We start from the raw sequence: 14,506 nt of genomic DNA on the forward strand, positions 1-14,506 counted from the left end.
ATTACAATACCAAGCATGGATTTCTCTTGTGGAGTGGGTCTCAAATCCAATCAGAAAACAGTTGGTTCCTCCCATAACAGTCATTGCACTATTGCACCAGTGGCATATATTGCCTGGCAGGTTGGTTGTGGAATACATAGGGCCCACAACTGTGCAGAAATGTGGATGGCTTTTCTCTCCCAGTAATTTGCACAGCACCTTATGCTATGAAGAAAGCTAGCCATCAGGAATGAAACTTATAGCTCAGTTCTAGATTAGTTCCCCCTATGTCCTGCAAACAAAACATGCAATGTCTTCAGCTATAGAGACTTACCACCTAATTCTGATGGGTGACCAAGAGCAATGGCAACTGTTCATGTTTTTGTAGGGCCTCTGCAGCCTCCCTGTCCAACAACTCATTGAGAATACACATACACACCACACACACACACACACACACACACACACACACACACACACATTCTCATATATGTAAGCTTATATCCATTTGTTATAAAGAAAGCTAAGGGCTGCAGAGATTGCTTCAGTTAAGGCACTTGCCTGCAAAGCCTAAGGACCCAGGTTTGATTCTCCAGCACCCACATAAGTCAGATGCACATGATGGTGCATACATCTGGAGTTCATTTACAGTGGCTGGAGACCCTGGTGCACCCATTTGCGTGCTCTCTCCCTCTCTCTCTATCTCTAGCTCTTTGTCTGCCTCCTTCTCTCTCTCTTTCTCATAAATAAATAAATATATAAATAATAAAATATTTTCTTAAGAAAACTCAATTGGGCAGGGGGTATACCTCCGTAGTTAAAGGCCCTTGCTTGCAAAGCCTAACAACCCAGGTTTGATTTTTTCCTAGCACCCATGTTGAGCCAGATTCAAAAAGGGAAATATGCATCTGGAGTTTGTTTGCAGTGGTGAGAGGCTCTGGCACACCCATTCCTCTCTCTCTCACACTCTCTCCTTGCAAATAAATAAAAAAATTATCAAATTAAACAAAAACTAAGTTGCTTCATTTTTTTAAATAAACCTTACTAATATCTTTTAATTGTGTGTTTAGACATTTAATATTAAATATAAATATTACTATGTTTAATTTTCTATATTTTTTTAATTTATTTTTTTATTTTTTTTAATTAAAATTTTTTATTAACATTTTCCATGATTATAAAATATATCCCATGGTAATTCCCTCCCTCCCCACCCACACACTTTCCCATTTGAAATTCCATTCTCCATCATATTACCTCCCCATTACAATCATTGTAATTACATATATACAATATCAACCTATCAAGTATCCTCCTCCCTTCCTTTCTCTACCCTTTATGACGCCTTTTTACCTTACTGGCCTCTGCTACTAAGTATTTTCATTCTCATGCAGAAGCCCAATCATCTGTAGCTAGGATCCACATATGAGAGATAACATGTGGCGCTTGGCTTTCTGGGCCTAGGTTACCTCACTTAGTATAATCCTTTCCAGGTCCATCCATTTTTCTGCATTTTCATAACTTCATTTTTTCTTTACCGCTGAGTAGAACTCAATGTATAAATGTGCCACATCTTCATTATTCACTCATCAGTTGAGGGTCATCTAGGCTGGTTCCATTTCCCAGCTATTATAAATTGAGCAGCAATAAACATGGTAGAGCATGTACTTCTAAGGAAATGAGATGAGTCCTTTGGATATATGCCTAGGAGTGCTATATCTGGGTCATATGGAAGATCAATCTTTAGCTGTTTTAGGAACCTCCACACTGTTTTCCACAATGGCTGGACCAGATTGCATTCCCACCAGCAGTGTAGAAGGGTTCCTCTTTGTCCACATCCCTGCCAACATTTATGATCATTTGTTTTCATGATGGTGGCCAATCTGACAGGAGTGAGATGGAATCTCAATGTAGTTTTAATCTGCATTTCCCTGATGACTAGTGACGTAGAACATTTTTTTAGATGCTTATATGCCATTCGTATTTCTTCCCTTGAGAATGCTCTATTTAGCTCCATAGACCATTTTTTGATTGGCTTGTTTAATTCCTTATTATTTAACTTTTTGAGTTCTTTGTATATCCTAGTTATTAATCTTCTATCAGATATATAGCTGGCGAAGATTTTTTCCCATTCTGTAGGTTGCCTCTTTGCTGTTTTCACTGTGTCCTTGGCAGTGCAAAATCTGTAATTTCATGAGGTCCCAGCGATTAATCTGTGGTTTTATTGCCTGAGCAATTGGGGTTGTATCCAGAAAGTCTTTGCCAAGACCAATATTTTGAAGGGTTCCCCTTACTTTTTCCTCTAGCAGTTTTAGAGTTTCAGGTCTGATGTTAAGGTCTTTAATCCATTTGGACTTAATTCTTGTGCATGGCGAGAGAGAAGAATCTATTTTCATCCTTCTGCAGATGTATATCCAGTTTTCCCAACACCATTTGCTGAAGAGGCTGTCTTTTCTCTAATGAGTATTTTGGGCATTTTTATCGAATATCAAGTGGCTATAGCTACCTGGACTTGCATCTGGGTCCTCTATTCTGTTCCACTGATCTACATGTCTGTTTTTGTGCCAGTACCATGCTGTTTTTGTTACTATGGCTCTGTAGTATAGGTTAAAATCAGGTATGGTGATACCACCAGCCTTATTTTTGTTGCTCAGTATTATTTTAGATATTCGAGGTTTTTTGTGATTCCAAATGAATTTTTGGATTGTGTTTTCTATTTCCATGAAGAAAGCCTTTGGAATTTTAGTAGGGATTGCATTAAATGTGTAGATTGCTTTAGGTAAGATTGCCATTTTCACAATATTGATTCTTTCAATCCAGGAACAAGGGATGTTTCTTCACTTTCTAGTGTCTTCTGCAATTTCTCGCATGAGTGTTTTAAAGTTCTCATTGTAGAGCTTCTTTACTTCCTTGATTAGGTTTATTCCAAGGTACTTTTTTTTTTTTTTTTTTGATGCAATTGTGAATGGGAGTGATTCTCTGATTTCATCCTCTGTGTGTTTGTTGTTAGCATATATGAAGGCTACTGATTTCTGTGTATTTATTTTGTATCCTGCTACATTGCTGTAGGTTTTGATCAGCTCTAACAGTTTGCAAGTAGAGTATTTAGAGTCCTTTATGTATAGAATCATGCCATCTGCAAATAATGATAACTTGATCTCTTCCTTTCCAATTTGTATCTCTTTTATGTGTGTCTCATGCCTTATTGCTATGGCTAAGACTTCCAAAACTATATTAAATAGAAGTGGGGACAGTGGACACCCTTGTCTTGTTCCTGATTTTAGTGGAAAAGCTTCCAGTTTTTCCCCATTTATAAATATGTTGGCTGTAGGCTTGTCATAAATAGCCTTTATTATATTGAGATATGTTCCTTCTATTCCCAGTCTCTGTAGGACTTTTATCATGAAGGGATGTTGGATTTTGTCAAATGCTTTCTCTGCATCTAATGAGATGATCATGTGATTTTTGTCCTTCAACCCATTTATGTAATGTATTACATTTATAGATTTGCGTATGTTGAACCATCCCTGCATCTCTGGGATAAAGCCTACTTGGTCAGGGTGAATGATCTTTTTGATATACTCTTGTATTCTGTTTGCCAATATTTTGTTGAGAATTTTTACATCTATGTTCATGAGGGAGATTGGTCTGTAATTTTCTTTTTTTGTTCTATCTTTGCCTGGTTTTGGTATCAGGGTGATGCTGGCCTCATAGAAGGAGTTTGGTAGAATTCCTTCTTTTTCTATTTCCTGGAAAAGCTTGAGAAGCAATGGTGTTAGCTCTTCCTTAAAAGTCTGGTAAAATTCAGCAGTGAATCCATCCGGGCCTGGGCTTTTTTTAGTTGGGAGATTATTGATAACTGTTCGGATCTCCATGTTTGTTATAGGTCTATTTAAGTAATTAATCTCATTTTGATTTCATTTAGGTAGGTTATATAGATCAAGGAAATCATCCATTTCTTTCAGATTTTCATACTTTGTGGAGTATATGCTTTTATAATATGTCCCTATGATTTTTTGAATTTCTCTGGAATCTGTTGTGATGTTACCTTGTTCATCTCTGATTTTATTAATTTGTGTCTCTTCTCTCTTTCTTTTGGTCAGATTTGCTAAGGGTTTATCAATCTTGTTTATCCTTTCAAAGAACCAACTCTTTGTTTCATTAATTCTTTGGATTGTTTCTTTTTTTTGTTTCTGTTTCATTAATTTCTGCCCTAATCTTTATTATTTCTTCCCGTCTACTGATTTTTGGTTTGTCTTGTTTTTCTTTTTCCAAGGCTTTAAGGTGAAGCATTAGGTCGTTTACTTGTGACCTTTCTAATTTCTTAATATAGGCACTTAAGGCTATAAATTTACCTCTTAGAACTGCCTTTATTGTGTCCCAGAGATTTTGGTATGTTGTGTTCTCATTATCGTTTGACTCTATAAATTTTTTGATTTCCTTCTTGATTTCTTCATTGGCCCATTCATCATTTAGTAGTGTATTGTTTAGTTTCCATGATTTTGTGTATGCTCTATAGCCTTTCTTGCTACTGATTTGTAGTTTAATTCCATTGTGGTCAGATAGAATGCAAGGAATTATTTCAATTTTCCTGAATTTGTTAAGATTTGCTTTGTGTCCTAATATATGGTCTATTTTAGAGAATGTTCCATGTGCTGCTGAAAAGAATGTATATTCTGCAGCCTTTGGATGAAATGTCCTGCATATATCTGTTAGGTCCATTCCTTCTATGACCTCATTTAGTCCAGACACCTCTCTGTTTATTTTTTCCCGGGATGACCTGTCAATTGATGAGAGTGGGGTGTTAAAGTCACCCACCACCACTGTGTTTGGTGTTATCTGTGACCTTAGTTCTAATAGTGTTTATTTGATGAATTTGGGAGCCCCCCATGTTAGGTGCATATATATTTAGGATTGTAATGTCCTCCTGTTGGAGTGTGCCCTTAATCAATATAAAGTGACCTTCCTTATCTTTCTTGACTAACATTGGACTAAAGTCTACCTTGTCCGATATTAGGATAGCAACCCCTGCTTGTTTTCTAGGCCCATTGGCTTGAAACACCGTCTTCCAACCTTTCACCCTACGATAATGTCTATCCTTTGTAGAAAGGTGAGTTTCTTGGAGACAACAAATTGTTGGATCCTGCTTTTTAACCCAGTCTGTAAACCTATGTCTTTTCGTTGGGGCATTGAGGCCGTTGATATTAACAGATATTATTGAAAGGTGTTTATTTATGTTTGCCTTTTTTTTTTTTTTTTGTGGTTCCAGTTCTACTTGTGCTCTCTTCTGTTAACTAGAATTGGAGTATTGCTTGTTTTTTCTAGGTTCCTTATATGTGTGCTTTTCCTTTTCTTCAGCATGGAGGATTCTCTCAAGTATTTTCTATAGAGCTGGTTTTGTCTTCAAATACTCCTTTAACCTGCTTTTGTCATGGAATGTCCTTATTTCTCTGTCTATTTGAATGGATAACTTTGCAGGATAAAGTAACCTTGGTTGACAGTTGTTATCTTTCAGAACTTGGAATATATCACTCCAAGCCTTTCTGGCTTTTAATGTTTGTGTTGAATAATCTGCTGTAATCCTGATGGGCTTGCTTTTGTATGTAACTTGAGTTTTATCTCTAACTGCTTTCAATATTTTTTCTTTGGTGTGTGTGTTTGGAAGTTTGATTATAATATGGCGAGGAGAGGTTCTTTCTGGGTTTTGTCTGGCTGGGGTTCTAAAGGCTTCCTGTATCTGAATTGGCACCTCTTTCCCAATTTGGGGGAAATTTTCTTCTATGATTTTGTTGAAGACACCTACTATGCCTTTGGAGTGGAATTCTTCTCCTTCTACTATGCCCTGAATTCTTATATTGGTTCTTTTCATAGTGTCCCAAATATCTTGAAATTCCCACTCACACTTTCCTATAAGTTTGTCTTTCTCTTTGTTGGACTGTATTAGATCTGCCACCTGGTCTTCTAGCTTAGATATTCTGTCCTCTCCTTCATCCATTCTACTGGTGAGATTTTCTACAGAGTTTTTTATTTCATTAACTGTGTTCTTCATTGCTAGTAATTCTGACTGGTTTTTCTTTATTATTTCTATTTCCTTGTTTATGTCTTGTATTGCCTTCTTTATTTCATTAAATTGGTTCCTCTGTCTTCTTTTATTCCTTTGATTTCCTACTTATTTTTTAAAAATGTTTTCATTCATTTTTTTTTGTGTGTGAGAGAGAGAGAATAGGCAAGTCAGGGCCTCTTGCCTCTACAAACTTTGGATGTACCTACTGCCATTTTGTACATCTGGCTTCTCTAATACCACATGTGCACTAATGAATTGAACCCCAGCCAGCAGGCTTTGCATGCAGACACCTTTAACTGATGAAACATCTCCTCAGCTGCTCATTCTTACCTACAAATGACCCTTCCTTTCTTCTGGCCTTCAAATCTTAACTACCATTTCAACCTCTGATATTAAGAATTCAACCATTTTACATTCCCCCTACAAATAGTCATTCCTTATTTGTCTTTCTGTGCCAAAATTTTTAAAATATTTTTGTATGTGTATATATGTGCAGTGTGTTTACATGTGTGTGCCCCTGTGGATGCATAGATGTACAGCTGCATGTGCTCATGCATGTGTGTGTATGCAGGCCAGAGGTTGATATTAAGCATCTTTCTCAATCATTCTCTACATTTTTGTGCCCCAGGAATGTCCTGTCTCCACCCCAAGTTCTGCAACTACAGGCAGACCACCACTCTTACCTGGCATTTACATGGGTCCTGGGCATAACTCTGCTGTATAGCTTGCATAGCAAGTGCTTTACCCAGTGAGCTATATCCCCAGCCCTCCATGCCTGAACTCTTTTTTAACCTAACGTAATGTCCTCCAGGACACCCATGTTGTGGCACATTGATATTCCTTCTTTGAATGGCTGTATAAATAGATACCCCACCACCTACATTTTAACAGTATTTGACTTTTATGTCTTATAGTGGTTGCCCTACAGATAATACAACATGGTGTTATTTTTCTATTCTGATTTGGGACCATGAACATACCTATTGCCAGATAATCCCCTTGTTCATCTGTGTTGTTAATTGAGCTACAAATCACACTGAAAATCCTAACAAGAAATGTCACATTGTTTTTACTTACCATGTGTTGTATTCTTAGTATCTTTGATGTCATGTTACACACATCTGAGTCTTATGTAGTGGTTGTGTTGGCAGCATTTAAGCTACAGGAAGGAGGCCACAAACTCTAATCATCTTTGTGACTTCAGTATAGTTCTGCTTCACTGCCTTTCAGCTCTGTATGGACTCACCCCATCCATGTACACCTTCCAGTGGTCTATCTGGAAGTCAGGAAGTGGTCTATTGGAACACTCAGTTCTCAAAGTTTATGGTACTCTATTTAATATCAGATGCACTAGTGTGCAGCTTCGTGAATTATATACAACTTTGTAGTTTACTTTCCTAATCTTCTCCCTCTATTTTGCATAGTAGTGTCTCATGGAATGGGTCCTCTCTCCTGTTTGCATTTTTCTGATCAGGATTCATTGTTTATTAACCTTATTCTTCCATGTACTTCTCATGACTCCTGTAGCCAAACTTTAAAAGGGCACAAAAAGATAATACTCAATAGTAATTCACTTCCATGCTCTTGTGGAGCCATAGTTCTTTATTTCCAAGTGGATAATTCTCCATCCTTGAAGATGTAGCAAGCTCTCTACTGCCACTCTTCTCTACTGCCACAGCTCAGCTATGTTGGAATAAAATAGACCTGGCTGCATTGGCCAAAAGAGGTTTCTAAGCCTGAGATCTCAGAGGGCTTAGCAGGAAAGCCAGGAATCTTGGCTGTCTTGGCCATCACTAAGACACAATGGCCAACAACAACGTGGGTTCCTCCCCACTGAGGCCCCACAATGATCCTCACCACCAGAAACTTCCTCCAGGCATAATTTATACCCTTTAGCTCCTCTTTAACTTCATCACTGAACTTTCCAACAAGGATGTTACTTAGTGCCAAAGCCACAGTGGTTTTTATGATGTGGACATCACTGAAGAAACATCAGATGAGCCTTTTACACAGGCACCAAGTGGCCGGATGACAGTGACTTACCCACTTCGGCACTCAGAGATCCTTCAGACCAGTGGATGTGAAATGTTACATGCAAATCAGCCCACAAGTCTCTCTCCTATATTGCCCAAATGATGAGTCCTCCCGGTCTCTCAGAAAGACAGGGTGTGGAGGCAGTGCTATCCAAATGCGATTAGAACACTACTTCAGCCTCAGCTTGAACTTCTTGTAAAGGAAACCATCTTATGAAAATCAAATTAGTCTTGTCAATCAGGAACCATAGCCTGGCCAGTCAGCACACTGATCTGGGACTTAGGAGTACATCAGGTCAGGATGCACACAGGGCTATCAGCCTCAGCAGGGAAATGGCTCAGACCACAGCATGATTGCCATTCTTGCCTCATTCTGGAGGTCTATGCACTTCTCTCTCAGACTCTGAGCTTACCACTGCAGTTTCAGTTAGTACACTTTTCGTCTCCTAATTGGACTAATGATTTTGGACCAATTGGTCCCTACTTCTGATTAGGGACTCCTCTGCATAAAGGTCTCTGACTAAAGTGACAAGGATATACTGAAATAATCTTTATTCTGTTTACAAATCTACGTCCTGGCACAGATTACGTCAGCACAAAGAAGAGGACTTTATCCTCTGTGGTCATTCCTCTACATATGATAATGTAACTTATTGCTGTTGTTTGAATGTGAAATGGTTCTCATAGGATAATGTACTTGAAAAAACGGGGTCCCTAGCAGGTTGTGTTGTTTGGTAGGTTTTGGAACCTTTAGAGAGTAGAGCCATGCTGGAGGAAGTGGGTCACGGGGAGTGGGACTTGATGTTTTATAGCCCAGCCTCACTTCCTGTTCACCCTTTGCTTCCTGGCTATGAATGTAATATAACCAGCTGGCTTCCTGCTCCAGCTTCCATGCCCTCTCCAGCATAAGGGAAAGCAACCCTGGAACTGTAAACCAGAATAAACTGTGCCTTCCTTAAACTGCCTCCTATCAGGTATTTGGTCACAATAATAGGTAAGGTCATTAATATGCTGAGGCAATTTACTTAAAATTTTGGATTTTATGATGTTGCAAACATGATACACAATAGATAGAAACCAAATTTTAAATTATGAATTTGCATCTTTTCTTGACCTAGTAAGATGTAGTGTGACCATCTCTCACAATGCTGGGCAGAACAGTGAGATCATGATGGGAAAACCATTCTACAGTGTGCTGTTGTGATGTAGGACATGTTTTAGCATGTGTGCACTAACACATTGCTTTTTTTCTACTAACAATGGATTGCATGGAACTTCATCCCATTGTGCATCTAGAAACATCTGTAGCTTACACTTTCACATGTGCCATTTCCCACAAGGATGCAGCCAAGCCATCAGACCTATCTACTCTTTGTTCCATTACTGTCACCTTTTATACTTACCATTACCCTCCAGTTAACGGGCAAACATGGAACAATGATTTCCTTCTCTACAAAAACACACTAGACAGAGTTTCCATCACTCATATCTAATAAAGTAGGCATTTATTTGATTCCAAATGTTCATGAACTCATACATCATATATACAGTAGACATGCAGACAAGGAAGACACAGCCCATAGCTACAACACTGCCTCTACGGATTTTGTCGAGACTACTTATAAACTCTGTGGGGTGTTGTGTTGCTGAATCTAAACAAAGTTTTGGAGAAACTCTCTGTGTTCCATCTAGGAAGTCAGTATCTAAATCACAGCTCTGGACTCATTCCCATGTCCATCAAGCTTCCTTAGCACTAACAAAAGGAAGTCACAGTTTGCACACAGTGCACACTGCTCACAGGTTTCACTTTCTTTGGGGGAGGGGGTTGCTTTGAGGGAAGGGGATTCCCAGCTGTTTCTCCACTCGCTGAACTGGGACCTCCTCCCAGAGGTTTCTGTTTTACTTGGTCCTTTCCAATGACAAAACCTTTGGGATAACTCTGAGCTTATTCCACATGAATCTTTTGGGGTTTTTCACAGGCATGTGGTAATGCATTTGGGTCCAGAACTTGGAATTGGGATGAATGGATTTTAAGCCTCTCCAAGTAATTGTGGGAAGAACCCGAAGAGCTTTTCTAACAACATGCGGTAGAGATTCTGGTTCTTTGAAAGAATGGAACTTAATTAAAATGAGTTTAAGTGTTTGATCAACCAAGGCAAGATTCACTGCCGCTTGTAGTTCAAAGACACTGGGTCCATTGATGTAGTTGGGACTCAGAATAAATATTCCTCTTCTGCTTTTCTTAATGATGCTCACAATGTCTTCTGCATATGCTAGAAATAAATAACTTGATGATTTTCAATTGATATGATTAAACCATTAATGACAACTAACTGGAAACGCCAGAGATGCTCAAGGAATCTCTTCTAAGAGACATTATTAGGTAAAGAGGAAAGGAGACCTAATTGCTCTGTGTGGTAGGTTGAATGTCTGTTCCCCAATAGACTGATATGTTTTATTCAAGCTTGTCTCCACCTGCCTGGCTGAAGGAGGTGTCATTGGGGGTGGATCATAGGGTCCAGTCCTGTGGTGTAACTGGGGGTGGATCTGATTTCCAGGCCAAAGTTTTAAGAGAAAAATCTGAGCTCTGCCAGGTCCTCTGCTCTTTTGCTGCCAGCATTGTACTTTCTTGTGGTGCTGGCTGTTTCGTGGTGTCTCTCTGTGCTTGGTTTTATGCATGGGAGCCAGCTTCTTCCACCATGGATGGAACTTCCCCTTGGATCTGTAAGCTGAAAAAAACCCTCCCTCCTATAAACTGTGTAACTGTGTCTGTTTTGGATGTTCGTCCAAGCAATGTGAAGCTGACTACAGCACTTTGCCACTTTTACTATGTCACATCCCTAGACTATGGAATATATACTCTAGTATCCAGTGGCTCTCAGCGTCATATTTCTCCCTTTGTGTTCTGCCTCCCTAAACCACCTTTCCTGTGGGATCCAAGTTCATGGGAACTAGGCAATCTGGATGACCAGAGGTCATGGGATATCCCAAGCTCCTGGTGGAGGTGTGTGAGCCAGAGGAGGTCATCAGGCCAGTCAGGTCTGGATACTGTATAAGTGGCTCCAAGTACCCAGGGCCAAGGGTTTGAAGAGCAGATTTGTGGAAGCCAGAAGGGCCACCTGTTTGAGATGACAGACAGTGGCTCCCAGGGAGGAACCAGGGAAAGTATGTTTGTTCTGGATGGCCACCCAAAGGTCTTCTTATATTTTGTTTCTTAAAATGGATTTTTTGGATAGTAGAGCATATCTCTGGAACATATTTTACTGTGTCATTGCCTAAGATGATCTAATCTTATGAAACCTCCTGGAAGATGCATATTCCAACAGGAAGAATGAGAGAAAAGAATTACAAGTTGCAGTAGAATGCCATTCATGTTCAACCATCTTATCTTTGTCAAGCAGGTGAGACTTACCTCCTCCAGGGACCACATCTCTTTCAAGCAAACACAAGGTATATCCATATTTGTTTTCCAGAATTTCAGGAAACAAATTCAGAGCCAAGTATTCCTCACTCAGGAATGAAATGGCCTCATTCCCAAAAGAGCTCCATTTTGCATAGGATATGAAAGCATCAAATTCCTTTTTATCTGAAGAACAGGAATGATATACATAATTTGGTTTTATTTCTTTTATTGTCTTTTTATTATCATGATGTATACAGATGCTTGAAGCATATGCCTAAATAGATATTAAATAAGGCCTGGAAACCTTTTACAAAATGAATTAAAAACAAAAACATCAGCTGCATCCACTTTTAAAATCACGGGAGTGAGAATTTTTGATTGTCCATCCAAAATCAAATTTTAGTTTAAGAAACATTTTCACTGGGGTTAGATCAAACAGCTGGAGCCTGCCTATGATTAAATTTCATGTACTCTGGAGGCCTTCTGAGCCTTCTGTGCGTCTGCAATGTTTCTGTCTCATTAGTTATACATCAAAGAGGAGTCTGCTCCATCAAAGCATGATAAAGCCCAGTAAGCAAGGAACTGCCGAGACCCAGTACAGTACATTAATCCATCCCATCAAAGAGGTGACAGCACACACAGCTGTGCACCACAAAAGGACATTTTGGTCAAGGCTTGACTGCCTGTGTCATGACAGTCCTAAAGTGTTTGTCAACGATGGGCCTCATGTGTAAAGGTGGTCTCAAAAGGTAATAATAGAGCTGAAAATTCCTCTCAGCTAATAATGTTGTATCCATCACAACATCTTAGTGAAATCCCTTCCTCCTGTTTGTGTTGATGCTGGTGTAACCAAATCCACTGTGTCACTAGGCATTGATAAATACAGCAGAACAACCATGGACAGAACATGATAGTATACAGCTAGGTTACTACTTTTTTATCATTATTGTAGAATATACTCCTACTGACTTAAAAAGCTCAGTGGAAAACATCGGTAGCAGACTCATACATCTGGTCTTTCTCGTGTCTCTTAATTTTATTTTTGGTTTAGTGTTAATTTGTTTTGTTTACCATAACTATAGGCACACTATTCTAAGCCATACATTTATATATGAACATATAATTAAACATGATATATACAGTATTATTAGGCTAGCCAATTTAATATGTAACACACCATTACATTATTTTTGCCTTTCTTCAATATCCTTTAAAGCTCCAAGATTTTTATATAATCTTGAAACTAAAATTCTTTAGTAATAAAATTACATAGTGTTAGACAACTTCTTTAGGTCCTCCACTGTTAACGTTATATTTCTTTCTAAACAAATTTTGGATAGTCCTAATAAGTTACGCTTTCATTTTACTTATGAACACCAGGAAAACCAGCAGAGGGCGCAATATCACTATGTTTGGAAACCTGATTTTGACCTGGCCACATCTGATGATGTATTTGCACAGTAAAGAGAAACAATGATTTTATGATTTTAATTATTTCCTTATCAATACACCCAGCTGCACAAACACTAAAATCTTAAGGTAAATAACACTTTAATGAAAGATGTATATATTCTCTTAGGGAAAGGATTTATTAGATAATTTGCTCCATTTGAAACAGCTAATTCCCTTTTAAATATATTAAAGGCACTTTAGACTTAAGAATTTCTGCCATAAATTGTCAATAATTGGTTAAGAAAGGATGCAACCAGATATGCCGAAGATGGCGACCGCCAAGCTGCACTACAGACAACAAGGAAAAAAAAGGCAAGTATTCAAGGGAAATTAGAAACTTTTTGCAAGAGGGAGGGCACAGATTGGGGTACAAGAGGGAAGCACACACCCCCGCGACCCACGCCACGCCGGCAGCGACCCACCGCATCAGGCACTGCCCAGAGCCCCGGCGGCCCGCGCACACCAAGCCCTACGCGCCCCGGTGGCCCCGCACGCCCCCCCATCCCGCCCAGTGCGCCCCTCCCCCCCCACGGGCCCCATGCTCCCTATCCACACACAGCAGGCGCACCCCGGGCGTCCTGCACCCCAGGCGCGCAGGCGAGCCCTGCACCCCCGCGCCCCCCCCCGCGCGCGTCCCGAGACCCCCCGCGCGCCCCGCACCCTGCTCCTAGCCACCGCCCCCAAGCGCGCCGGCCCCCCCCCCATGCGCCCCAGGGCATCCAGTGAGCCCCGAAACCGGTGCGCCCCGCAGTGCCCCCCCCCCGCACCCCGCCCCGGGGCCTCCCAACCCCCCACACTGCACGCCCCTCGTTAGCGCGCCCCTGCGTGCCCAGGCGTGCCCCGTGCCCCCTGCGACCCCCCCCTGCACTCCGCAACCCACGAGCCACACCCCCGCGCACCTCACACTCCCCCAGCGCCCCGCCCCCCTGCTTGTCCTGCGCCCCAGCATGCTTCATAATGCCCCGCCCCCCTCACGCGACACCCGCGACCCCCCCCCGCACGCCCCAGGCCCCCCCAGCATGTCCAGAGCACCCCGCGGTGTCCCATGGCCTCCCGCACCCCGGTGTGCCCCGCGCCCCCGCCCCCCCCCCCGCGCACCCCGTGCCACTAGCCCCCCATGCACCGCTGCGTCCCACGTGTCCTGTGCCTCCTGCGTCCCACGTGTCCCGTGCTCCCACAAGCCACACCCCCGCACCCCCCACACCCCCCACCGCTCCCCGCACACCCCCAACACGCGGGCCCTCCCTGTGCCCACAGTGTGCCCCTCGCCCCCCCAGACTGACCAGAGCACCCCACGCCCCCCACCCCTCCAGGGCACCCCACCCTGCACCCCCTGAGCCCTGCCATCTACCACACGCCCCGCCCTGATTGCCTGGTGCCCCGCACCCCCCCCCCGCTGCATGCCCCACTCGCTCCATACACCCCTTCTCACCCCGTGCCCCCCCATCAGCCCACCCGCCCAGGCACCCTCTGCACATCCTGTGTGGCTGTGCCCTGATCGGGCACCCACCAGTCACGCCTGCCAGCCTGCTGCACTGAAGCTGAGACCTCGTACCTCGCCCTTGTTCTCTGATC

At 41.7% G+C, this 14,506-nt stretch overlaps 1 protein-coding gene across 1 annotated transcript in view; it reads right to left on the reverse strand.

The window, feature by feature from the left end:
• Window positions 1-9,975: 9,975 nt before the first annotated feature.
• Window positions 9,976-14,506, reverse strand: part of LOC101597659 (interleukin 18 receptor accessory protein) — a 34,552-nt gene continuing 30,021 nt past the window's right edge. Inside the window, exons 9-10 of the mRNA XM_004651692.3 lie at window positions 11,489-11,662; window positions 9,976-10,349 (exon numbers count right to left, since the gene is read on the reverse strand). Of these exons, the coding sequence (XP_004651749.3) occupies window positions 9,976-10,349; window positions 11,489-11,662 (548 nt within the window). The remainder of the gene's footprint in view (window positions 10,350-11,488; window positions 11,663-14,506) is intronic.

The sequence above is a fragment of the Jaculus jaculus genome, chromosome 4 (assembly GCF_020740685.1).
Source record: "Jaculus jaculus isolate mJacJac1 chromosome 4, mJacJac1.mat.Y.cur, whole genome shotgun sequence".
NCBI classification, from domain to species: Eukaryota; Metazoa; Chordata; class Mammalia; order Rodentia; family Dipodidae; genus Jaculus; species Jaculus jaculus.